Source organism: Vollenhovia emeryi, unplaced genomic scaffold (genome assembly GCF_000949405.1).
Source record: "Vollenhovia emeryi isolate VEMERY1.0 unplaced genomic scaffold, V.emery_V1.0 DF939123.1, whole genome shotgun sequence".
Lineage (NCBI taxonomy): Eukaryota > Metazoa > Arthropoda > Insecta > Hymenoptera > Formicidae > Vollenhovia > Vollenhovia emeryi.
Window position 1 is genome coordinate 708,249 of NW_011967243.1, and position 26,902 is coordinate 735,150.

At 38.9% G+C, this 26,902-nt stretch overlaps 2 protein-coding genes across 2 annotated transcripts in view; one reads left to right on the forward strand and one right to left on the reverse strand.

Annotated features, from left to right (window-relative positions):
* The first annotated feature begins 2,491 nt into the window (after positions 1–2,491).
* Positions 2,492–4,610, forward strand: LOC105569587 (protein Peter pan). Its single transcript, XM_012026169.1, has 6 exons — positions 2,492–2,723; positions 2,930–3,210; positions 3,324–3,534; positions 3,626–3,952; positions 4,040–4,373; positions 4,466–4,610. Exons 1-6 carry the CDS (start codon positions 2,706–2,708, stop codon positions 4,567–4,569), a joined length of 1,275 nt encoding a protein of 424 aa, XP_011881559.1. The 5' UTR covers positions 2,492–2,705; the 3' UTR covers positions 4,570–4,610.
* Positions 4,611–5,974: 1,364 nt separating this feature from the next.
* Positions 5,975–26,902, reverse strand: part of LOC105569788 (centromere-associated protein E) — a 29,556-nt gene continuing 8,628 nt past the window's right edge. The window contains exons 6-37 of the mRNA XM_012026518.1: positions 26,691–26,846; positions 26,310–26,615; positions 25,985–26,221; positions 25,785–25,921; positions 25,493–25,653; positions 25,298–25,428; positions 24,876–25,238; positions 24,396–24,755; positions 24,100–24,292; positions 23,618–23,977; positions 23,357–23,542; positions 23,040–23,284; positions 22,758–22,973; positions 22,471–22,672; positions 22,270–22,382; positions 22,007–22,183; positions 21,833–21,940; positions 21,579–21,758; positions 21,194–21,406; positions 20,820–21,125; positions 20,343–20,729; positions 19,960–20,225; positions 15,053–15,300; positions 14,446–14,680; positions 14,092–14,326; positions 13,659–13,987; positions 13,459–13,576; positions 12,907–13,216; positions 12,618–12,825; positions 6,857–12,539; positions 6,598–6,768; positions 5,975–6,217 (exon numbers count right to left, since the gene is read on the reverse strand). Of these exons, the coding sequence (XP_011881908.1) occupies positions 6,080–6,217; positions 6,598–6,768; positions 6,857–12,539; positions 12,618–12,825; positions 12,907–13,216; positions 13,459–13,576; positions 13,659–13,987; positions 14,092–14,326; positions 14,446–14,680; positions 15,053–15,300; positions 19,960–20,225; positions 20,343–20,729; positions 20,820–21,125; positions 21,194–21,406; positions 21,579–21,758; positions 21,833–21,940; positions 22,007–22,183; positions 22,270–22,382; positions 22,471–22,672; positions 22,758–22,973; positions 23,040–23,284; positions 23,357–23,542; positions 23,618–23,977; positions 24,100–24,292; positions 24,396–24,755; positions 24,876–25,238; positions 25,298–25,428; positions 25,493–25,653; positions 25,785–25,921; positions 25,985–26,221; positions 26,310–26,615; positions 26,691–26,846 (12,678 nt within the window). The 3' untranslated portion in view covers positions 5,975–6,079. The remainder of the gene's footprint in view (positions 6,218–6,597; positions 6,769–6,856; positions 12,540–12,617; positions 12,826–12,906; positions 13,217–13,458; positions 13,577–13,658; positions 13,988–14,091; positions 14,327–14,445; positions 14,681–15,052; positions 15,301–19,959; positions 20,226–20,342; positions 20,730–20,819; positions 21,126–21,193; positions 21,407–21,578; positions 21,759–21,832; positions 21,941–22,006; positions 22,184–22,269; positions 22,383–22,470; positions 22,673–22,757; positions 22,974–23,039; positions 23,285–23,356; positions 23,543–23,617; positions 23,978–24,099; positions 24,293–24,395; positions 24,756–24,875; positions 25,239–25,297; positions 25,429–25,492; positions 25,654–25,784; positions 25,922–25,984; positions 26,222–26,309; positions 26,616–26,690; positions 26,847–26,902) is intronic.

The window sequence follows — 26,902 nt, forward strand, 5'->3', positions numbered from 1 at the left end:
TGACTACATATAATCGCTTAATACATAGAAAGTCAGCCGCCTTGTACATAAGCAGTTAGCAGTCTAGTATTATATAGAAGTCTGTGTGATGAACTCTACGCGGCTCTGTTCCACCGTCTTTCCGCCGTTGCCATTGTTGCGACGACTTGCAGCTACGAAGAAATTATATGAAATAAAACGATATAACGAGACTCTTAGATCGCGTCTTTGTTACGTTATTCTCCCCCCCCCCCTCTCTCTCTCTCCATCTGGACGATCCTCACGGTTGATCCTCACGAAAAAATCGCAACATGAACCTAAAGCCTGATCTATAGTGTGCTCTTTGCGTCTGGAAACATTCTACTTTGTAGCCGATAAAGACGTTTAAAAAATTCGCGCAAGTTGATAAGTTGTGTATATATACATTGTACAAATCGTACATTGTACAAATTTTAATTTTAAGCGTTTTGTTTATATAAAACGGAATGTTAATTCTAGATGCGAGGAGCATATTGTAGATTAGGAATTGTCTCGCTCGCGGATTCAGCGACTCCCCCCGCCGTACATCACGAGGCGTATTTCTGTACCCGGATGCAAATGCTGATTAATTTTCACTTAAGAGACGTTAACGTGTTCCATCCGCGCGGCGCCGACTCGAGAGCTAAAACGTCATTTCCGAACGTGCCACCTGCGCCCGCGTGAACCGTTCCGTCCTTGACGCCGCGCACAAGTGTTTATCAGTCAACGACGCTTACGGGCTATCGTTAATGCTCTTTCTACACCTAGGGACGATTCTGCTTGCGGTTTATCCGAATGGAGAAGTGTATATGACCATCATACTACCCAGGAAATACCAAAGTAACAAGTACATAACATCAATATAAATGTAATGGAACACGCGTGTTATATTACATTTACATTGATGTAATTATACTGTTACTTTGGTGTTTGCTGGGTAAAGTATGATTTCGCTATAATTTTCAACTGTTTTCTCATGTGTCTGATCGATTCGGTGACCATCTATTTTACCCATTTATCTGCTCACTCGATTATGACGTCTCTTAGACACACGTACTGTCTGAGATAATTCTACTTGTGGCTCGTCCTTAAATGTAGAAAGAGCATTTGAGTTCCATCGATTCGACGCCGCTCGGAGGATACCGCAAACGAGAGACTGCGTCGGATAACGCCTGGGTATGCGAGAGATTTATGCCGGGCCGTTCAGGGGTTGAGAGGACGGGCGGAATACAACATCGACGATGGTAAAAAAAATCGACGGCCCAGACACGCGCTAGGTAGATAAGGATCCCCGTGAAGCAGCCGTGAACTTTGCACCGTGAGAGGAGTTCGCTTTGCCTAACGAGTTCCCGCGCTTCGAGACAATGAAGTACATTGCGTGCGTATTCCCTGACTCCCTGCCTCCTCCTTCTCCTCCTTCCCTCGCCGTCCCAACCGCCTCCTCGCTGCTACTCGCGTAGTATGCATAATACAGTGAGAAGGGAAGTGTTTTATCGTAATTCTCGTTATTGTGGCCGCCGCTTAATCCATCACTCTACAGGTTCAAGATTAATTTATCTCGTTACCTTGTATAAGTATATGCTCCAGTTGCTTCTTCACGAAATTACCTTCCTCTCTTATATTCCTTCTCGTTCTTTTTGTCTATGCAAATCGCATCTCGATCGTCAATAAGAATAGCAGCGAAACGATATTGAGTAGATCTGTTTGAATCAAAGATTCGAGACGATGAGAATACATGAGGTAAAATATATGAGAAATTATATGAAATATTAAATACAATTTAGTAAAAATCTAAGGTAACATTTGGGATGTCAAACTTTCTTTCTATCTGAAGAAGGCGTGTTCAGGAAATCATATTAAATTCAGATCATGTGATGTAATAATTATCGCGCTGCTTATATTAAACGTACAGATTCGAGAATTGCGTATAAAATAGCACAAATAATACACGTACATATTTGAAGTACGCGCATCGTATCTAAAGATTCATCGTGATGCATCTCATAATCTTTGCACGTATGTTACACGTTGAAATACTAATAAAAGACTTGAATGTTGCTCATGCAGCTGGGTATGAAAGAAAAACAATAAATTCAATCATGAAAATTGAGAATCTCGAAAACTGGCAAAGTATCAGGAGAACAGTAAAGAGGTTGCACTATCTAAAATTCCAAGAATGTAATTGATACTTCCGACAATTCCTAGAATCTGAATTTTCGAGAATTATTTCCCGAAAAATCGCAAAAGAGCAACATAACCTGAAAAAAAGGTAGCAGTAAAATTTTACAAATTTTCTAAGAGATTTCCGGAAGTCGTGATTTCAAAAATGCCTAAAATTGTAAGTTTTGAGAAAAGCTAAACTTTGTATAACTCAAAATACAGATAGTTTACGCCATAAAATGCCTCACGAAGTGACAATAGACACTATAAATATCCAGTATCAAGATGGCCGCTGGTTTCTGTAAGCGTTCATGAAATTGCACCTTTTATACAGAATTACCAACACACGTGGGCAACGTGTAGTGTCGTGTAGTCGCGTGGCGCGAACGGTGGACCAAAGCACAATAGAAAAGCGAAGAAGAAGAATAACATTAAAAATAAAAAATATAAGTCATTATCTCTGCAATTCTATAATTTGTATCTACGTGAAGTTCTCCTGATTTTTGACCACGTGCTGAACTCGGATCCGAACTTAACCTAACCTAAAAATGGGTCGTAAAAAGAAGGTACTGCTTATTTGTTAGAAATGCAATTATTTAATTAATGCAAGTCCGTAACAGGAAAATGCTTAGTAAAATTGTTGCAGCGCCAATATAAAAATTATTAAACATTTACGTGGCAAGTTTTACACACATGCCATCCAACAGTTACCATTTACTGAAAACAATATTAGAGATCGTTTAGCTTTCTAATTAAAATGAGTTTTATGCAGGGTCGATGTGTAAAGCGAAATAAGCAAATAAACGTGGGGGAGAGGGAAGAGTTGGTGAATGCGCCTCATTCCTTTGTACTTCATCGTGGACTGCCTGGAGAGCACATCGTCGAGATTACGAAAGATTTTCGCAAAGTTATGGAACCTTTCACAGCTTCGTCGTTGAAGGCACGCAAGAAGAATACTATTAAGGACTTTGTCTCCATTGCGAGCGTGTTGCATGTTAGTCACATGTGCATGTTTACAAAAACGGAACTGGGAATGTACCTCAAGATTTGCAAGTACTGCATTTATTTTAATAAAATTTATCAGTAAACTCTCGCCAGGGAGATCATTTAAATTAATTAATTTGTAAATCGATTGATCAGATAATATTCTGAAATATTCATTACAGGTTGCCCAGAGGACCCACACTTACTTTCAAGATACATAGTTTCTCCTTAGCACGAGACGTTGTATCCATGTTAAAGAAGCAGCTGGTGTACGAGGAAGCCTTCAAAACTTCTCCTCTGTTGGTTCTAAATAATTTCAGTGGTGAGGGCATGCACCTGAAACTCATAGCTTCCACTTTCCAAAACATGTTTCCAACTATAAACCTGACTACAGTAAGTCTTGCAAAGCAATCAATTTGGGAAATGCAGTTTTATAAAACAATCAATTTAAGAAGCATTAATTTGAAAAGCGACGTTTTAACAGGTTAATTTGAGCACCATTCGTCGTTGTATATGCTTGAATTACAACACGACGTCGAAAACCATTGACTTCAGACACTATGCGATCAAAGCTGTACCTGTAGGTTTATCAAGAGGCATTAAAAAAATAGTGCAAGCTAAAGTACCGAATTTAGCCAAGTGTCAAGATATTTCCGAGTTTTTAACTAAACCGTCCATGTCCGAAAGTGAAGCGGAAGATGACGAAAGCAGTCATGTCACGCTATCACAAAAACTGTCTTCAAGAGGGAATCAAGCTAATTCCAAGAGTGCAATTAGATTATACGAACTGGGACCGAGAATAACGTTGCAGGTTAGAGAACTAATTGAGATCAATGAACGCAATAAAATTATGGGTATTTATTTTATATCTTTCTAACGTTAACCAAAATTGTTTTAGTTAATCAAAGTGGAGAATGGACTTCTCGATGGTGAAATACTTTTCCATGAGTTCGTACACAAAACGGAAGAGGAAAAACTCGCTATAAAAAAGAAAAGAGATGAGAAGAAGAAATTGAAGGAGAAAAGAAAGAGACTGCAGGAAGAAAATAGAAAGAAGAAAGATGCACAGAAGCAAGAAAACAAAGAGAAATCGTTGAAGGGAATTCAGAAGAAGAGAGAAAGCGATATACTGCTACAAAAACTCGCAAAGGACTCTACTGAAAAGAGTGAACTAGAAGAAGATGACGATGCGCAGTATTATCGTGAAGAAGTAGGAGAAGAACCTGATAAAGGTAAATATACACTATGTTAATAATTAATATTTTTAATAATAGATTTAGATATTCAACTTGGATGCTGAAATGTAACAATGTGATTTTTTCAGATCTGTTCCAAACAAAAATTGGCACAAAGAGGCCACACAAGCATGTAACGAGGTACAAAACGAAGAAAGCAAAACTCGACAAATCTTCAAATAACATTAAATAATTTGTCAGCAAAGTATTTCGAAAATAAAATGATATATGACATATGCTGAACTTGTTAAAATTTACAATTAACACTTTTCTGAAATATATAAGATATAAATGAAAACATTAATCACACGCTTTAAATTTGCATTCTGGAAGATTATATATATATATAGCTCTCAGCCTTTTCTCACTTTTTGTGTACAGTACTACATGCGTTCTACAGAAAGACAGTGCTATAGAGTATTTTCACAGAATATACTCTTTATCAATCTGTTAATTACTAGAATACATTTATTAAAAAGTAAGAAAAATATATGGAAGACAGTAATCCAATATAGTTAGAAATTATATTTAAAGTTCCCACTTGTATAAAAGAAATGTTCTACACACAGTTTTTATATAGTCAATATTTTAATTATGTACATAGAAATTTAATTTTGATAATGTGTACTCTAAACAAAATTGAATTTAAATTAAAATATTCCATTTTCTTGTTATAAAAATCTTTTAGATATTACTACCTGAGAATTGATTGTCAAATTTGTATTATTTTGTATAACTGAAAATATAATTTGTCAGAAAACAGAAAACAGACTCTGAATACAGAATGAAATCAGTAAAGATTGCACGAGAATTGATAAATGAAATTTATATATATATATTGCAGAATAGAAAAGAAATCAATCAGTCTGTTTATTGTTTTTACTGTTTTAACTATTATGCAGTTTACTTTAAAAACGGTGTTGTGATAAACAATTACGATACAATATTACTATTGTTTTTTAAACTATATATATACATATAATGAATATCATGTAAAACTAAACAGTACACTATCATCAGAAGGCACGTAATTTAATTCTTATTACTTGGCCATATATTTTTATATACACTCTATGTTCTGAAAAGTATTATTTTTATATCACAGAAGTCATATTATCTTAAAAACTAGAAAATTGAAAATATATTGGCATTATCTATCAATAAAATTCATAATGTTATTATCTAGCCGATAAAATAAATTATATACATGTATAAGTATCGCACTCTCTCTTAATGTTACGATGTTATGATATAATGACAGTAATATGTAAAAACAACTTAATCTAAAGTTTCCAACATATAGAATGTATAAAATGTAAGTATCGCACTCTCTCTTAATGTTACGATGTTATAATATAATTTCATATTTTTATAATGCAAAGATACAAATTCGATTACTTATTTTATAACTTATAATTGACAAAAGTATATTATTTAGTCGATAAAATAAATTATACATATATATAATTTATTAAATAAATAATATACTTTTGTCAATTATAAGTTATAAAATAAGTAATCGAATTTGTATCTTTGCATTATAAAAATATGAAATTATATCATAACATCGTAACATTAAGAGAGAGTGCGATACTTGCATTTTATACATTCTATATGTTGGAAACTTTAGATTAAGTTGTTTTTACATATTACTAGAAGGCCATAAATTACATAATGTTAACAGGATAAAATGTCTTCGTAGATTACGCATGTTGAGGACACAACAACTTCTCATATTCCTCTACTTTCTTTTCGAGTTCTTTTATAGTTTTGGATCGAGAACGACACACATCCTTCATAATCTGCTTCTCTTTCTCCAACTTTGTTATTCTTACGTGCTCCTAAAATCATATCATTGTATAAAATATCAATAATTAATAATGATGTGTAGTGATAGGTGGCGAGCGTGGCGCAGAGACATGTGTGCTGCTTCGTAAACAAATGCACGAGAAGATTCGAGTTCAAATCCACGGATACTGCTGGTTTGTTTTTCGGAATCTCCCGAAGGAAAGTGGCAACCACTGAGAGTATCTTGCCACGCATACCCCTCCAAATCGGAGGTTTTCTTCGGCAAGGTTAGCAGCCTACCGAAGATGGAATAAACCCAAATGCTCAAAGCACCAGAACGAGAACTGGATAACAGGCTTTAAGCCTAATACACGAGGAAGAAAAGTAAGCAAACATTGTTTGCTCCAATTCGGAGGTACCGACATACACTTACTTCGATTATGCCGCTGCTCGTGCCACAAAATCGTAATACGTTGTTCGGCATGGTTTGACACGCTTGATGTCTCCTACTAACAAGTCTCTGTTTGCATACATCACATTCCTTCGCGCTTGTACATAACATGGCCATTCGCAGTCGTTTAAGTTCCGCTTTTAACTCGCTATTCTGTAAGAATGCACATTTATGATAGTGCGATTACGTTTGTACTTACCATCGTAATAACGTTCATGTTAATTAAAGTACGACAAAATACCTTGTTACTATACGCTGACAGATGTTCCTGCAGCTCTTTGCACTTCGTCTGATAAGGGAAACTTCCGCTACGTATTTGCAGCTCCAACGTCGCGATCTTTCCATTCCTCGACACAATCTCCAGCTGCAACTCCCGTATCTTGTTTTTCAACGTCGCGCAACTGCACTCATCGTGAGACTTTTCAGCCTTGTCGGAGGACGACGCGCTTGTTTGCGATTGATCATTTTGATCCTTCGTCTCAAGAGCTTTGATCTTCTCTTGTAACTCGTCTACCTCGTTACGACACGTATAGAACTTATCTTCAAGTCTCGCGTTCTCAGCGTCGTGGTCATGAATAACTTTTACCAAGTCGTCCATTTCTTGATCCAGTTCTGCATTCTTTTTTGTCAATTCCTTTATCTCCTTAATATAATTCTCGATATCTTTGTTCTTCTGATTCAACTGAACCTTTGTCGCTTCTAAGTCTAATGCAATTTGGTTCTTCTCTCGTAGCAAATCGTCGTACTTGTCGCAGGCTGTGTACGTGTCGTTATGCCTTGACTTGAACGATGACAGCGCTTCCTTCAATTCCTGATTGTCTTTGCATGCCATGTCGTATTGGCTATTTAAAATAACCATTTGCTTCATCAGATCACCTTTTGCAGCTTGTAACTCCACTATCCGATTACTAGCACCGTCCAAATTATTTCGCAAAGATCTATTTAAGTCTTTTAGCTCTTCCATTTGCTCTTCAGCCAGGACCTTACTCGTACTATTTCTCACTCGCTTTTCTAACGTCGCACACTTACGTTGTAATGTCGCGTAATTGTCTCTTAGAACGTTCACCTCTTCCGCCGAGGCTACACTCTTGCTGTTCAATTCAGCTATTTGCTTGTTCAGTTCGATATTCTTCAGCTCCTCGAAATTCAATCGATCTTTAATCGCGTCAATTTCCTCCTTGTTTTTCATTTTCAGAGTCTCTATTTCCATCCGGTACTGTTCTATGCTGGCTTTCCTCTCGCTGAGCTGTTGTTTCAACAACTTGTTCTCGGGCTCGATTATCTCGAGATTAGCTTTATACTCTGTCAGCTCGTCGCGTTTAGTCTTCAGAAGTGTCCTCATTTCTGTAATACGTAACTCCTTCGTTTCCAGTTCCTTGTGGAAATCGTTGCAAGCTTCCGTGAACTGTTCCAGCTCGGACCGCATGTTTTGAATGATTTGATTGTTTTTCATCAACTCGTTACTTTTTAGGTCGATAATGTTCTTCAGTTGCTTCTGATTAGCCTCAAGACCCTCGATGTTACTGGTCAGTTCCATGTTTTTCGTCTTAAACGACTCTATTGTGCGCGTGAGATCTTCGAGCCGCTTAGTGTACGCCTCTTTCTCCGAATTCAACCTCATTTGAAATTCTGTTTCTTTATTTCTAACCGCCTCTTGAGCTTGCTTCTCTCGTTTCTGCGCGATAATAATCGCCTCTTCATTCACCGTGTCGATCTTGGAATTTTTATTGTATTCAATTTGTAAGTTAGTAAGATCTGCCTCGAGCAGGCTATTCTTCTCTTTCAATATCTCTCTGTCGCGATTACCCTCTTGCAAAAGTTGTTCCAAGCGCGCAATCTCTTTCCGCAAACCCTCGGATGCAATTTCTCGTTCGGACAAGTCCTTCTGAAGTTTCTCTATCTCGCATTCCAGTTCTTTCGCCCACAGAGACGTACGTTTTTCTGCGTCCATTGTCTGCCGATTTTGATCCTCGAGTTTTTGCTTCTCTTTAGCGAAAAACTCTCGCATGCTCTTTACAATTTCCTTCTCCTTCATCATAATAGTCTCCAGGAATACCTGAAATAGCTCATCTACCGATTTATCCACGAATTCCTGCGTATCGAGATTAGGTTTGAAAGACTTGATCTCCTTGATGATGTTCTTAGAAGCGTCGTTCAATACATTTTTCAGTTTCTTGTTATCGTTAGCTAATGTTTTATCTTGTTGCAACTTGGATTGGTATTCAGTTTTTATCATCTCAAATTTATCTTCTATATCGCGCAGCTTGATCAATTCCTGTTTTAGGTAATCGTTCTCGAAAGTGCACTTGTTTATCTTTTCATTAAGTTCCGTCAGTCTATTTTCCGATTCTTTAGAATAATTAGCGAATTCCTCCGAGATAGTTGCTTTAGAGTTGATTAACTGCTTGTTCGTTTCCTCTAGTGACTCTACTTTTTCCGTATATTTGTGCTCCATAAGAACAATATCGTTGTTCAACGCTTCTTTCTCTTTCTTAACTAGATCTAATTCGTGTTCTAAGCAGGAATAGCTTTGACGTAAATCGTTTATTGTCTGTTCTTTCCTCTCTTTATCTTCTTTTAAACTTTCAGTGTCGATTTCCAGGAGCAACTTTGCATTTTCAATCTCTTTGTATTTTACAGTAAATTCTTGTAGTTTTTTCGTTATATCTTGTATCTCATTTTCGAGAATATCGGCTTTCTCCAAAGCAGTGGTATGCATGAGTTCACTTTCCGACAATTTCTGCAACAACTGATCATTAGCAGTCTTCAATGTATTAATTTCTTCCACTAGTGATTCTTTCTCGTTAATGAACTTCGTAAGATCTGACTTGACACTTGCATTGTTTTCCTTTATCTTCTTGAAATCAATTTGCAAATTGTTCATAACTTCCACGATATTTTCTAGTCTCAATGAAGTCCTACTTGGGGATTTCCTAATGCTGGAATTCACATCATTGGTTGTTGAATCCGTGATCGTACTATTTTGCAGCTCTTCAACTTCATTACACTTTTCTTGATATAAATCCGACAGCTTATTATGATCCTCTTTCAAAATTTGTAATTCATTAGTTAGAGTTTGAAGTCTCTCTTCGACGTAGCTGACATTCATGTTCTCCGAAAAACTGGCATTAAGAGATAAATTGCACACACTTACGTTAACGTCTTCTTTAGCCTTCAGTATAAGTGCATCGCTCTTTGCAGATTTGCTGTTGAATTTTTTCTGCAAGCTCTCCAATTTGCGACTGAGAGTCTTCACTTCCAGCTTCAGCATTCTTCGACTTTCATTTAACTCGTTCAAATGGGTGCACTGAGTACAGGGACTTAATTTTAAATCGCTAAGCTTTTTATTGAGATGCGTGAGATGATCAACTTGCTCTTGCAGACTTAAAAGTTTTACTTCGGCATTGTCGTTTAATATAGATTTATCCATTGTATCATTGTTAAATAAAGTCGACAGATGCATGGTATTGTTGCAAGAAATCGAATTAAACGTTCGTATATTATCTAGGTCTTCTATGGCTTCTATTAATTGATTGGACATTTTCGAGTTTTCTTCAGTTAAAGATTTTACGTTAGCTTTCAGTTCCATCACTTCGGTTTTTAATAAAGTATTCTCTGTTCTCAGCTGTTCCGCATCATTGTTACTGATACTCTCTTTATTCGTCAATGATAATTCCAGTTTACTTTTCAGAATGTCATACTCTTGCCTTAATCCTTCGTTCTCTTCGATCTTGTCCATTAAATCTGTGGAAAGTTCATTGTTTTCAACTGTTAAATATTCATGTTTTTCCTTAAGATCCATTAATTTATCCTTGTATGTACAATCGTGTTCATACAGAAGCGACTTACTCTCTTTCAACATCTCGAGTTCTTTCGTTTTGTCTGTAATGTTGGACAACAATTCTGTATTTCTTGCTGTCAATGCATTGATCTGTTCCTCATACTTGTGAATTATCTGCTCTTCGTTCAAGTCTACCTCGGGCGTTCTCGAGCGGAAGTATTCTAATTGTTCATTAAGACTTGATACATTATTCTCCAGCTCGAGTTTTTCGTCCATTATCTTAGAATTTCGCGTATAAAGCTCATCGATGAGTTGCTGAAATTGATTAGCCGATCTCTCGTTACACTCCTTCTCAGTAGTCCACTTATTTGCCAATTCGCTGTTCTCGGTTGTTAATAAATATATAGTTTGCTGTAAGTTTTCTATATCCGCTTTCAAACTTTGCACATCATGCTTTATTTCATCTAATTCCTGATTTTTCAAAACAAGATCTGCAGATAACTTAACGCTATCTTCGTCTAGAGACATCCTCGTAATTGATAAGTCATCTATAACTCTCGACGAGTCACCGTTGTTCAAGTTGTACTCGTTATCTGATGTCGATTTCGCTGCCTGTTCTTTCAAATATGTATTTTCGTTCTGTATATCTCGAACAATATTTTGCAAGTCATTTATATGACTTTTTAGGTGATTAACTTCGTCTCTGCTCTGACTGTCTACAAAGTCCTTTCCGGGACTCTTCGATTGTTGTTGCACCACATTTTGTTGTTCATTTCTTTCAGGAACTGGACTTGCACATTGCGCATCTAGCTGGATCTTATGGAATTCTTCTCCATTCGTTTCATCCTTTATTGAAGTACCATGCTGAGCATTAGCTAATTTCTCTGTCAACTCGTGAACAAAAAACTCGAATTCTTTTGTTTTCAACGTAAGATCTTCAATTTCTTTTTCCATCTCACGATTCTTCTGCAACTGCAATTCCTGTTCATTTAGTCTATCCTTCATTAAATTATTGTCGAATTCCATTTCCTTTGACTTTTCTTGCAGCTTATGAATGGTTTCTTCCAATTTATTTCTTTCAACTGCAAAATTTTCAGCAGATGTCCTCTGTTTCTCAATAGTTTTTTCTGCTTCCACTTGACGAACATTTAATTCCTCCTTAATTGTATTATTATACGATTCTGCTTCCTGTAATTTCTTTTGCAATTCGGAAATAATCTGTTCAGACTTATTCTCAGATGTAAGAGTAAGCTCTGAATTGTCAGTTTTACACATACTTGTTGCTTCATACTCATTTAATTGATTTTTTAGTGAACTGTTCATTAGTTCTACTTCTCTCAATTTCTCTTCCAATTCACTAATCATACCTTTAAATTCATTTTTCTCGATTGCAAGCATCTCATTCTGGTTGGAAGCCTTTTGTATATACTGCTCCTGTGCATCTAATTTACTTTTTATTGAATCTTTTATTAGTTGTTGCTCATCCAGTGTATTTTTCATTAAATTATTGCTTAATTCTGCTTCTGTTAATTTATTTTGCAAATCAGTTATTTTACATTGTAATTCATCTTTTTCGGAAGAAATAATCTCCTTAGTAAACGAAAATTCTATAAGTGGTTCTTCTAATTCACCATTCTGTGTTGTTAATTTATCCTGTAACAAAATATTGTGTTGTTCAGCTTCCGTAAGTTTTTTTCGCAGTTCAGATGCAACATGTTCATATCCATCTTTTTCAGCTGTAAGAAGGACTATCTGTTTTTGTAATTCTGGAACGTTTTGCACTTCTGTTTCATACGCAGATAATTGGGCGACCTTCTTTTCTAAATCTAGTACTCTTTGTAGCTCTACCGTGTGCGCGTTTAATTGCTCTTCTGCCGAAGTATAACGTAATTCAGCTGCAGTTAACTTTTTACGAAGTTCAGATGCTATGTACTCGAAAGAATCTTTATCAGATTTAATATTTTCCAGCTGCTTTTCTAACTGTGAAAACCTTGCAATTTTTTCCTGGTGTTCAGAAAATTGATCTTCATTGAATAATTGTTTCTCTAAGGTGGTAAACTCTTGAAGCTGTGCATATTCCTTTGTTAAGCTACGAATTGTGTCTCGTAGAGTTTGCTTTGGTGTACCAGGTGATGATGGATAGCTAGTTATAATAAATAATGATTAATATAATAAAAAGAAAAACAACTCATATAAATTAATTTTTTTGAACCAAATTTACCTTTGAGTCTGAGTAGACATATCAACTTTCTCAGATGCAGTGCTATTATTGTTGCTGTTTACAGGCGATTTGTCAATTACATTATCCATAAATGTAACACACCGCTTACGATATGTTACAAAGTTGTCCTCATCGCTATCGTTCTCCTCGTTACTATTTGCTTGCTTCATCAGTTCTAGTTCAAAATCAGTAAAAGCTATTTCGAACGCTGGAAGAATAACATGTTTCAACTTATACTTGAATTGATCAAAATATTCAATTTGAATCGTGCAAAACGGTATGAACATACATATATCACTAATGTCAGTTGGTTTTGTTTTACGTGATTTCATAGGCGACATTTCTTTGATTGGTGACAAATTCGGGCACATTTGAAATGCAGATGTATTTGCTTTGTATCCACCGGTGCCGCACCAAGTCCGTCTCCTTTTTTCCTTTTTAGTTTTAAATGATACTGTGTTATTACAATTAGCTGAAGTGACAATACGAGTTTGCAACAATCTAATCCGTTCTTCCAGATTCTGGTTAATGCGATCTTTTTCCTGCATCTTGGATTCCATTTCTTGAAAATCAGCAGTTTGAGTCAGCTGCTTCATTCTCTGAGAAAATTAATGTATCGTGTTGATAAATACATGTTCTTGTAGCAAGCGTGGTGCAGAGGGATGTGCTTAGACACGTGAAAAAAAAGATCCGTGTTCAAATCCAACCAGAACCACCTGGTTTTTATTTAACTGTACCTCTCAAAAAAAGTGACTATTTACCACTATCTTGCTACATATACTCTTCGAAGTCTGAAATCCTTCCAACGTTTTATACGTTTTAATATCCATAATATACTTACCTCTAACTCTGAATGTAATTTGTCTATTTGTTTCGCATAACGTTTTAAAAGTACACCATCAGACATAACTTCATTCAGTTGAGGGGTATTTTTGATGTTTCTAGCTCTAGCTGCAAACCTGTTGATTAAAAAATAAAATATCCGTTACAATATATTTACATTAATACATGTTAAACAACTCAAGAAGCAAAAATACTCACGATAATGTGCATTGTGTTTCATCTAGTGCAGCCGGTGTTACTGCACATATTATCCCCGTCATCGCGTTCCCTCCTAGAGAGGCTTGAAGCAGCCTCGTTAACTTGCTGTCTCGAAAATTTATATATTTTTGGGAGTCTTGCGATTCACTCAACTGTTTTATTACCAAACCCAATGTAGACAGCGACAAGTTAATGTGACGTCCTTCTTTAAAACGTTCTGCAGTAGCACCAGTTTGATGTGCTCTCTCTGAACCAGCGAGATCTACCATATTTAATTGCGAAACTTGAACTGCACCATCCGAGTCAGCAGCTTCTCGACTTTCAATCGTCTGCAATGTGCCATTTTTGTCAAGATTTTCACGGTACAGATTACTTTATGTAATAATTCTTTCAAAGTTTTACATATAATATTAAGGAAAATTGATATTCTTACGATTCTAAATATTGTATGGCTCCTGCTGCTTCGCTCGTTCATGTTTGTTTCACCTATCCTTCTATTTTTATTACCCTTATGCATTATTGAAAGGACATTCTCTGGGCAATTTGTAACCTCTTCCTTACACTTAACGAACACCTGGCCATTGATATCCTCGTGTACTCTCAAGTCTTTCGAGGCTTGGCACAAGAGATCGTTGACTCTCTCGTTATAAATCTCCAAGTATGATACCCTGCAAAAGTTAACATTTTGTCAAAATGCTCTTATCAGCGTTAGGTCTTGCACAAAAGTTTGTAGAAGTAGAAAAGCTTGAGAAATTGCAACGTCTTATCGTAATGTAGACATATTAACCTCAATAAGAACTCGCGTCCTGGGGTGTTGGCTATCGCATCGAACATATGTTCAACAGCTAGGGGTATTATACCGAGTTCTTCCTCTATACCCATCATAGTATACGTTTTGCCAGAGCTTGTTTGCCCGTAAGCAAATACTGTACCGTTGAATCCATTTACAGCAGCGTCCACAATAGGCCTCACGACATTGTCGAACACGTCATTATTGCTGGCGTTCACATCAAAAATGTGATCTACAAATACATCATGTATTGATACAAATAATTCGATGGATACAATAATTGTGGAAGTCAGGCGTTGGGAAACAAGGGAACGGCTAGACGCCGGTCGAGGTCAGACCATAACCCCACGCGACACACGAATCACATCGAAATTGCACTACCGATACAACTTGCTGTAGAGTTACTTCGCGACGTGTTTACATTTTTTGTTTCTACAGTGAAAGCAAACATGTCCTTGGTGGAAAACGAGAAGAACGAAAACTGTCAAAAGATACGACCGTGGGAGAAAATTCCTCATCGAGGATGAAGAATTGTCGGTTATGCCAGGACAAATAAAACGTCCTCTGAATGCGCGTTTCGAGACTCTTCGTAATATTAACTTACCGAACTCGAATCGCCCATCGGCTCGCTTCCTCAAATCGGCGTCGGTGGCCACGATGGTGTTTCCTTGGGACACCCATTGTATCGATAAATTCTCGTCCTTTTCTCGCTTGATGAGCGGCCGGACTTTAATGGCCACTTTAATGCTGTCAGACATCACGAGCTGTCCTTTTATTCTGGCGACAATCAACAATCCAGGACGGAGGCCGTGTGTCCAGCATCGAACCCGAGATGCGCACTCGCGAGCCAAACGTCGTCAAACAGTCGGCGGAAGAGTGAATACTGAACGCTCGTTGTTTCGTTCAAATTCAAATCGTGCCGTACCACGCATGCGTCGATCGTCACTGCCGCCGCGTCGGCAGCGTGGCTTGGCCATAGACTAAAACCATGGACCTAAGAATCTCTGGACCGAGCACGAAGTGGGAGGACGGGCAAGGGGGCTGTTAAATTTGCGGTAAGGGGGGCGAGAGTGCTCTCCTTTTCTGTCCTCTTGGTATCTCTTTCTACAAGAGGTCACATTCGGCTTGATGACGAATGTAACCGAAGATAGTCGAAGTTTGTGTATAGTCTATACATAATAATTTCTCGACGGGAACATGGACGTAAGGATCTCTGGACTTCAGAAATTAGCGAGTATAGACTTGTCTAGTCTTTCGGGAATCATCGGATATACGGCGGAAATACCCGACGGTGACCTCTTGTAGAAAGAGACAGTACTATCCTCCCCTTACCGCGAATTTAACAGCCCCCTCGCCGTATGCTCGGTCCAGAGATTCTTAGGTCCATGACTAAAACCAACGACACACGACACTACTTTCCTACTCGATTGCTTACGAGAGCCAATCAGGATTCAGTCTTAAGGCAACGGCACATGATACGATTTTTCCTACTGAACCAATCATGATTCAGCTTTGAGCCACCTGATCGAAAACTCCGCATCCCGGGGTGCTTTCGCGACGTAGATCAAAATGATCCGGATCAAAATGATTCGTGCTATGATTGGTCAAATCTGGAATTTCATTGGCCGCGTTCAGCAGACACAACTGTTGAGTGAGCGCTCAGTATGATTGGCTAATACTTTGAGATCCAGCCAATCATGTTAAGAAATCATTGAGCGCTCACTCAACAGTTGTGTCTGCTGAACGCGGCCATTGAATAAAATTTCAATGTGATGCTACGAAATTTCAGATTTGACCAATCATAGCACGGATCATTTTGATCTATCGCGAAAGCACCCCCTGTAGCGCGATTCTGTAAGTCCCAGTCTACAATAGAGATTTAAGCCCTAAGCCTTAAGAAATTGACTGATCACAGTCGCGCATTCTACTCATACTTGACCGTGATTGGCCAATTTCTTAAAGCTTAGGGCTTAAATCATCTATTGTAGACTGGGACTAACTCGTTGTGTCGTCGTTACGGGCTTTGCGCAGATCTAATATACCGTAGAAAAGCTGCGCAAAGCCCGTAACGACGACATAACGAGTTACAGAATCGCGCTACTGTACGGGAATTCTATAACTTGCAATCGATGCCTTTCGGTATCGCTAACTAGCGACAGCCAATGGCGAGACGATCTTCGAAAGAGACGCAGATTTTCATTGGTTGTTCCCCGTTAACGTTATCGAAAAATCTCGATAGCAAGTTACAGAATTTCCGTACTGATTGGCTCTCGTAAGCGATCCAGTAGGAAAAATTGTATCGTATGCCGTTGGCTTTAAACTCGAATCAAACTGCGGGTTGAGATTGAGATTAGATTGAAAATTGATCAATTAGAGTAAAAGTTAGTAAACTTGAAACACGCCAGTACCCGAGGCCTTTCTCGGGCCTACGCGATGGATAGATATGTTAATAGCTCGCGTACGAGACGATCGCGTCGCGTACAAGATGATCGGGATTCTCGTAGTAAATAATCGCGTTACGAGGAGCGATGCGAAGACGCGCGGGATACCCGCCTCGCTCGACTGACTCGCGCCGAATAACTAAGCACAATAGACCGTTTTCGACCGAGGTCACCCCACACCCGAGATGTTCTACGTCATATTTTGGAATGTAAAAAAGCGCTCGGCGACCGAGTTGTTTACGCCGCTCGGTCAATGCCGCTACGTCATTTCTTGGAACCAGAGCTCGGCGGCCGAGTTTTGTTTGCGGTGAAAAAAGGTCACGCCGTACGCAGGACTATTCGCGTGGCGACAGTTGAACGAGTCAGTTGTGCCCGCGCCGTTCCGCATATCGTATTCAGTCGTTCTTGACACACGTTCGCGACGAGTACGGGAAGAAATCGCGATCGCTCTCTGCGAAACATTATAATAATTATAGAGGATTGTGGCGGGCCTCTACAAGTTGGTCTGTTCGTTCGCATAACAAAAGATCAATAACTCTCTTATCGACATTCATAGCACGGAGCACAACCAAAACCTGCACATCTGCATTATCCGCATAGTCCGAACATTGGCTATACGTAGTTGACGTTCACGTTTTCAACGATCACAGAGGGCGCATCGCGTTCGCGAGGATCGGACGTAAAACCGGGCCGCGACGGCTCTTGACGGCTCTCAGGCTTCTCTCTGCATCAAAATCCCGCGTGATTCACGCGTAATTCTGCGACACGGTCTCCCAGGTTGTCTCTGCTATTATTCGCACTTGGAGTTGCTAATTTGACTTGCGTTGCATCGCGTGACGTCAGCCTGAATTTGCCGCGCGTCTTCGAGTTTCGTCGCCATTTTGGACGCGAGGCACCCGAGACAGATCGGCGCCAGAACAGCAGGTAAGAGACAAAACTATTTCACTTTTAACATTCTCGCTACAGCGTAAAAGATACAGCGTCGATCCCCAGGACTCCAGGAGCGACAGCCAAGTGAGAATCGATGTCGAATAGATGCCGAATCGGTATCGGCGCCGGCAAATCGACGTCGATCGACGAGTCCATTTCTCGGCGGGGGGCGGCCGTAAGAGAGCAGCGGGGAGAGAGGAGACACAATTGAAAGGCGCAGTAGCCGTGAGTGATATTTACTTTCAAATATATAACTTAATGATATAACAATGATATTCTCAAGATTTGCGAGATTATGCTTTATGTATATATATATTTATATATTTCTAAAAATGTGAACGTGAATATAAAACACGATTTAACGATGTCACAACATATAATATTTCTACATGACTCCGTATCTAAAAGCGTCCGTTTTTTTTTCGATAAACTCTCATTTCAGTTAAATACGGCGTGAAAATATCTTCGCGAGATTGGTAGAGGAAAGTCTATCATGAGAGAGAGAGGTCCCTAATATGAGATAGCAGAGTTTCCGCTAAATTGATGGGCATCATCTGTTGATTCCACCGTGAATTTATTGCCATTGGCGCGAAGTCTGTTTAGTGGAAAACTAATCGTGTGGATCGTGTAATCGTTGCGAAAAATAATTTGCGACTGAATTTGGACGCTGGGAACCTGCTGTCTCGTATTAGAATCCAATCTCATAATAGAGGACTTTCCTCCGATATCAATGACAATGCTTGATTTGTGAATTCGAGATGCGATATCATAAAAGGAAAGAGAAATGCAAATTTCGCCAAGAGGATCGGTCTTCCTCGTTGCGGATAATCGAGCCAACTTGAACAAGATCCTTGACGGTGTCGGTTTGTTTTCTTCGATATCTTACGCTCGGGGCGGGGGGTAAAATTTTGCGCCGCAAACGCACGAAGCGTTAAAATGGCATTTCCTTAACGCTTTCGGCCATTCCGTATCACAACGCCGGACGGCTCAACCGAGGCAGGCTACATTTAGGCTACATTTGCAGGACTGAATGTCTATATTCTCAGTAATAAAGAACAGACACAGTCCGTCTCGCTGTCATCTATGTCTGTACTTTGTAAGTTCGCTCCTCACTATTACAGCGCGCCGTTCTCTACGCTTTTACCTTAGTAAAATGTACTCAGTGGCTTTGCATCTATCTGATAATCGGAAGCGTAATCTCTACAATGCTCCTGTTTGCTCATTTACTTCGGTCTCGAAACGAGACTAAACATAGCATCTTTTCTCTTTACTGTTGCCGCCTACTTTTACAAGCATCTCGCTATACGCATTCTCATTATACGAATCACCAGCGTGTAGTACCCGCTTTACTCCCTCAATATGTCCTTGCTGACACAAAATTAATATATCGTACATGTCAATGTCTAAATAAATTCGTGATTTAAATTGGTCAGTAACGATACCAATGGACGGATTGTGGACTAGTATTCAATGGACTAGTGTGCTTAAATTATGTTAGCACGTTAATATATTCCTTGTTCTAGATGCGTTATGGATTACAATCGAATGATTGTTGTGTTTGCTAATTATTGGGTATTGCAGACTTCCGTACGATTTCTTTATAATCGATAGAGTCCAAGTAGTGAAACAAAGTTGCAAGTTAAATTACTATTAATTTAGTATATCACAAAAACCTTGACATACATCATTAATAAACTGTATGAAATATATCTCGATTCTCCAGTGTTAATCATTGGAAGCATAAAATTCGTATTAAGTAAAGGCGTAAAAAATTCAATATATGTTCAATATAAAAGATTGTGTATCAAATGAAATATAGTCATCGAAAAATCCGCGATTGTCCCAATTATAAGATATCAAGGGGTGCTATGAATTCATCGCGGTAGTTTGATCATCTTGTATGCTCACTCTCTGGTGACCTCAGTACGCAATGCCCGATCGCTCGCCGAGCAATAGTCTTATATACGCGAGAGTTAATTGTACTCCGTACCCTCGAGAAACGTAACTTACAAGTACCCATATACTGATATAAATATCTAAGTGTAGTATACAAGTACTGCACTCAGAATATGTAAGTACTACGCTTGATATATGTGTATATACTGGCAGTTTTCGGAGAAAGTTGCATTATTTGAGTTGCGACGGAGTGCCGGATCTGTAGGACGATGGGGCAGGTAAAGCTAATGACGGCGGTAGGCTACTGCTACTCGTCAGGGTAGAGTCCAATTTACGCGCTTCGTGCTCCAGTAACATCGCGTCCAGCGACGGATCTTGCGCCACGGTTCTCAAAGAGTCGCCCAACGCTTGTCGCAATTGTTGCATTTCTCTGCCGGCTCGCGAGCTCCGTAAAACGTACAGTTGCCTGCGCTTTATCTCTTGATTGAGCTGCTCCCGCAGCAATTGTATCTGCGAGAAGACGTCAGGTTTATTTACATATTTATGTGTACTAAGTAACGATACATTTTACGAATAGACGGTGTACTATATCACAAAAATAATATGAAATAATATACAGATATATACCTGATTTTCCAAACGTGATACTTGCTGACGATGGCTCTGTTCTCTCGCCTCTAATAATTTCTCGGCTTGCAGTTGCGCGGCTCTGATCCGTTCTAATTCTCCGCTTCTATCACGGCTCGTATCCAATAGCGGATGAGAGGAATGGATATAAGTTGATTTTATGCGTATAAGCTCGGTCTCCTTCTCCGCTAATTGAGTCTCCAATTTACGTATTTTCAATCTCAATTCTCTATTTTCATGCTCCAAGTTGTCGAGGCTGTAACTAGTGCCTAGGAGTTCTATATGTGCCTTTTCCGGACGTTCGTAACTCTTGCTTCGAATACCGCTAGACTTGCCCGAAGTGATCTGACGCTCTAAATTACGTTTGTCAGATTCTAATAGCTTCACCTAACGAAAAGATATGTTTAGTTAATATGAATAGGTCAATATACCATTCCTTAGTTGTTGCGATATTTGTCAGAGCATAATTATTCTCACCTTGTCGTTGAGAGCATCTACTTTTCCTCTCATCTCGCTTCTTTCTCTTTGAGCAGTCTGCAATTGACGCAATAGTTCATCGTCTTTAGTCGTGCTGCCTTCCGGTGGCCACGTGGACAATCTTAATTGCGATTCTAAAGCCGATCGCTGTACTTCATTATTAGCTAGCTCATTCTGCAGCCGTGTATTTTGATCAATTAATGACTGATTGGTATGTTTTACATTGTTCAAGGTTTGCTGAGCCGTTTCCAAACGTTCGGATAATATTCTACGATCATTTTCGGCATTCGAAAGCTGTTTCTGCAGCTGAAATAAAATACGTGAATGTCGATTTATAGTTTAGAGAGGAGCAACTTTTATTGATGATCTCTTACCTGCTTGAGTTTTTCATTGTTACTTTGAGATGTAGTAGTGACCTCCATTACATTGTGTTGCAATAAATTTATTTCACTCTTGAGCTCGCTTTCCGTAGCAGATGCTTTTTCCAACGATAGTTTTAATTGTTCTATAGTAGATTTTAACGAAGCGCAACGTTCCTCTAAACTCGCCATGGTACGGCTTTGTGTATCAAAGCGGTCTTGTAGTTTCTAAAAAGAGCAGCATTTATTAAGTTTATTGTAATAAATTAAAATTCCTAAACCTCACGAGAATAAATTGTCTTTGTGGACTGACACGATTAATGTATTGATTCGAATATGGTATTTTTCACAAAATATTGCTGTAATTCAAATACTTTGTGCAAGTGTGTTTCCATCTTACTTGAATGTGCGCTTCTTTTTCTTGAAGCATCATTTGCAATCTTTGGAGATCACCGTCTAGAGACATTCTGTGCAATTCCATTTCTGTTGCACGAGAATCGCTGTGACGGACCTCTTTCTGAAGATTACGCTTCTCCATTTCCAACCTGTTCAATTCTTGTTTCATTTTCTCTAGCTTATCCTAAACAAACGCAAAGTTATATGTACTGAGAGATTGTATGTAGTAGTTGTGAGAATATTTCTTATAGATCGCACCTCGTACTGAGACTTCTCGTCCGACTCAGTACTCATCTTTATCTCTAAGGTTGTAACTTTTTCACACAATTGTTCACACTCCTCTGTCTTGTGCTGGAATGCATCTAGCTGAAAGTATATGAAAATATTAATCTTTCTTTAGTGAAATGTAAAACCTATAGAGAAAATATATACCTGTGATTGATAGCTAGTTTGTGTTTGAGTTAGTTTTGCTTCCATAGATTTCTTCTCTTCCTGAAGCATCCGAATGTTAGTCAAAAGATTGGTGACTTTTACATCTGTGTTGCTTTGGTTCTCTTGAGACTCCTTCAGTTGCTTCTTCAAGCTACACAGCTCTGTTTTATGATCATCCTGTAACATTAAACTATCGTTATTTTATCATAATAAAAATCAGCTTATATATTTCACTTATGAATAATCGTCAAAGTCTAACGTACTCTCTCGCGTTCGATTTGAGCAACTTGTTGCATAAGCGATCGTACTCCTTTCCTAACGGCTTCAGGATCAACGTCCAGTATAATATCTCTGCCACTATCCCCATGATCTTGCGCTTGATTAAAATACATATTAATTGCATTTTACGCACCCTGAGATAATAGTGTCACATTGCTGTGGCTCGAAATAACAATTTGTATTACCACGTGCTGGACTCCACCTTCTCGAAGGGCTCATTAATTTAAACGGCATGTTTACGCTTCCATCCATTTGGATACCGGCGATACGGCGTAGCGTGGAGCCTACGCTGCTCAATTTCTGCTCCACTTCCTTTTTAGCAGTCTCCAACTGCGACAATTGTGCGTCGAGCGCTCTTACCCTGCCTTCGGACCCTCCAAGGCGGGCCTAAAATTAGAAATACATCTTTATTTCTATGCAAATCGACACGCGAAGTTTGAACTTCGTATCTAGGATATTTCTTCGAAAATACCTTCAGCTCTTGCAGTTGCTGCGTGGCGTCAGCCAAGCAAACTTCCAGATTATGTTTCTGATCTTCTAATTTTCTTTCGCGACAGCGGCTATCCTCGAGCCGCACCAGCAACTCTTGCTCTCGGGCACGCCATCTTTCATCTTCTTCATCCGCTCGCGCGCGCAGTTTGCCAAGTTCTTGCCGAGTAACTTCCAAGCTGTTATCCAAGTCGATTACCTACAACAATGAAGATTCGTCTTATTGACTGCAATTGAGTGTCGAAGAATCCGCGCGATTTCTCACCTGTTTCTTCACTTGATGCAATTGCAGTTGTATCCGCTCTCTCTCCTCGATCTCATTAGCCAATCTGGCCTGCAACTCCTTTTCTTCGTTTTGAGCCTGGGAATTGTTCTCGTGGCATTTCTGCAGTTCATCCTGCGTGAAGCGAAGCTGCTGCTGCAGTTGCGACGCGTCGCGTTCCATGTCGCGTAATTGCGCCTGCAGGCGCGTCCTCTCGATGTCCATGGTTGCTTTCGTATCTTCCAATGCTAAACATGAACATTTTATTAGCTACTCCGAATCATCAAATGCATAGATATCTACGAAAAGAAAATGCCGACTTGCTATTTTCTGGTACGATTCCTCCAATGTTCTTCCTTGTTCTCTTCTTTCGCTTTCAATTTGCTTCACATGTTCTCGCAATTCTTTGTTACTGTTGTTATATTTTTCTTTCTCATACGTGGTATCCGCTAATTGTCGTCGTACGTCAACTAGCTCTTTGCGCATCGTCTCATTAACATTGTCAGCTGCAATAAAATAATAAATTGATTATGACAATCATGCTCGAAAAATGGGACAAATTGGGGACGAAAATTCATTACAGTCTTTGAGTTTCCTGATAGTATCATGTAACTGATTTTGCAAGCCGTCTACTTTATCTTCCGTCATGTGCAGTTGAACTTGCAATTCTTCGACTTCTCGTTGCGTGGACTCCCGTTCCTTCCAGAGCTCCTCTATCTTTAAGTCAAGTTTCATTTTTTCCTCGTTAGCCCTCAGCTTCGTTTCATCCAACTTTGTTTTGAGACGATTTAATTCGTCGCGCAGTTGATTTGTATTATTTCGCTCTTGCTCGGCACGCGCCGTGGCTTCTCTTTTAACACGTTCTAAAGTATTTTTTTCTTCTTCTAATTCGCGCATAATAGTGTCAGTTTTTTCGATTAAAGCCTGTTGGTCGTGATGAGCTATAACAAAATTAAATATATATTAATATATTGATAATATGACATCATATTATTGCATTTATATATTAAAAATTGATCTTATACAAACAATTAATACTAATTAAGAATATTTAATTACATACCTATCAAAAGTGCCTGCTGTTTATCATTCTCGGCTCTAAGAAGCGCGTCTTCATGTTGCTTACATAAATTCTCAATGTGTTGCTGCAATTCCTCTATTCGCTGCTGCAGCTGATTAATGTCTTCATTTTTCTCTCCCTCTACTTGTGATAGAGACTGTTGTAACCGTTTCTCTAAAGTTATTCTCACTTGCTCCTAAAGATAATGGCAAAAAATAGAACAAGTACATGTAACATATTATAGAAATATAACATAATGGATTAAACAGTTCAAATTCTGTGAACAATTGATTAAATACCTTTTCGTCGTTTAGTTTCTTTATGCTATCTTCCGATTGTCTCTTCATATTGGATATAATCTGCTGAAATTCCGCAATCTGATCGCCACTCTGTTGCGTAAGTGATTGTTTGATGTCTTGCGCACGTTTTTCACTATTTTCCACTTCTTTCGTTAGTCGCGTCACCTGACCCTTCAAGCTTTCCTGTTTTATCAATATCTCTTTTTGCTCTTTCTCTAACTGTGTTTTCTTGATATGCGTTGCTTCCAAATTGGTCTGAGTATCGAACAATACTCCTTCTAATATTTCTTTCTCAGTGCGCATTGAAGCAATTTGCTCTTGCAGTCTTTGAAATTCCTTTTCGTTCGTTTCTAAGAGTACCTATACGAGAAAATTGCCTTATTGTTTTAATATACGACACATGCGTAATAATATATAAAAATTACAAATTGATATAATACATTTATAATATAGCATTAACATATATGAGATTATTCTTACCTGCTTCTCCTCATTATCTTTCACGAGATCCTTCAAGTTTCTGTTTATTCGTGCATTCATTTCGTTGGACTGTTCTAATCTTTGTCTAAGTCTCATGAGCTCCTCGTTTAACGTTTCCTTCTTTCGCGCCAAGACCGATAATTGATTACTTAAGTCGCTGCGTTCGCGCGCCACTTGGCCCAATTCCATTTCCACCTTCTCCTTTTCTATCTCCAGAAATTTAATCTTTTCGTTCAACGTAACTTTCTCGGATTGTACGTCAAGGCGAGTTTGTTCGGCTTGCAGCAATTCCTTTCTCAATGAATTCAGATCCCCTTGTTGATCGATGCACTGATTCGCGAGCTTATTTTTCTCGTCTGTCATCTACAAGAAATCTGTAATTAATATCAAGTGCATGTACTAGTGGTAGTGGTAGACGTTACTTTTTTCAATTCTTCCTGCAATCTTTGCTTATCCTGCTCATGATTGGAACACATTGCTTCCATTTTTATCAAAATCTCCTGTACATCTGACTTTTCCAGTAGTATACGTTCCAGTTCCAATTCAAGATCACCTAAATTATTTACGTGTGACATTTATATCATCATTTATTTAACATAATCTGTGAGTGAGAATACCTTTGCTTTTTTCGATCTGAGAGATTAACCCGTCGGTTTCTAACTTCTGCTGTTCCAACATGTCCTTGGCAAGATGAGCTTTACTCAAATCTTCTCGCAACGTCAAAAGCTCCTCTCTCATTTTACTGCATCTGTCCTCCTCCGACCGTAAACTTAATTCCCTGGAAATTGTTTTAAGACGACTAAGTTTACCAGAGCACTTACTAGACCATTAAGTTTAATAGATAAAAGAAATATGAGTAATTTGTGGCACAATTGCAAGCGGTATATAAAATACAATAAATTGATTTACTTTAAATCAACATCCTCCGATATTCTGCCAAGCTCATTTTGCAAATACAACTTTTCATCTTCCAAGTTGTCACACAGTTTCTGTAATTTATTATTCGTCTTCTGAAGTTTCTCGTAATTACTTTTGAGAGCCTCCATCTGTAATGCAAAGAATGTCAGCAGTCTAACAATAAGCAGGGAAGATTAATCGATAAATCTTACCGTGCTATTAAGTTCCATTTTATTCTTGTCCAATGCATTCTTCTCCAATTTCACAGTGTCGAAACTCTTCTGCAGCATTTCCTTCTCTTGGTCCAGTTGCGCGCATTGCGAACGACATGTATCCAACTGAGATATCAATTCCGCAACTTTGGTATTTAACGTCTGAGCGTTTTCCTCCGCGGTGTCGCACTGCTTGCGCATCATTAGAATTTGCTCCTTGCTCGTTTGTGATTTTATCTAACGGGGAAAAGTCGTAGACAAGGCATAAATTGTGAGTTAAATTTCTTAGTTGTCTTTTTTAATAAGATATCGGATGGACGCGTACCTGTAACTCGCGTATCGTCAACTGATATTTCTGCAGAGCCGCTCGTACCGCGCTTATAGTGCTTTCGGCAAACGCCGGTATAGTGTTACTTCGCGTGCTTCTCTTCGGCGATCTCTGCTGAATCAGTCCGCTGGGCGGCGACAGATGGATGTGCGGGGATGCCTGTTTAACGTCGGCATCCCGACTCTCGGCATCCTGAATCACGGCATGTGCGATATCTCGTAACGCGGATTCCAGTACCTCAATATCTTCCTGCATACGCACGGTTTGGGCCACTGTCGCCTCAGAAACGCCGCATCTCTCTTCCTGCACATTCCGAGAAAATACACCGTTCAAATTACATCTCGATACAAGTTACACTTGAAATAAGCTGACGCTCACTAAGTTGCGAATTTCTCGAATCAGCTGATCTATCCGGTCGTCTTTGGTACGAATTTCATGCTGATCGGCAGCATGCTGTTGCTTCAGTGCCGTGATCTCTGTTTTTAGAATAGTCACAGCCTGTTCCTCCTCCTGTAGTTGTACTTTCTGGAACGGCTAAAATAGGGGAGTGAGTAAAATTTCAATGGCAAACATACTTACGGATTGTGCAA

Coding starts and splice junctions, on each gene's coding strand:
- LOC105569587 (XM_012026169.1), top strand. Junction 3,535..3,625: donor CAACTATAAACCTGACTACA/GTAAGTCTTGCA, acceptor ACGTTTTAACAG/GTTAATTTGAGCACCATTCG. Junction 4,374..4,465: donor AGGAGAAGAACCTGATAAAG/GTAAATATACAC, acceptor TGATTTTTTCAG/ATCTGTTCCAAACAAAAATT.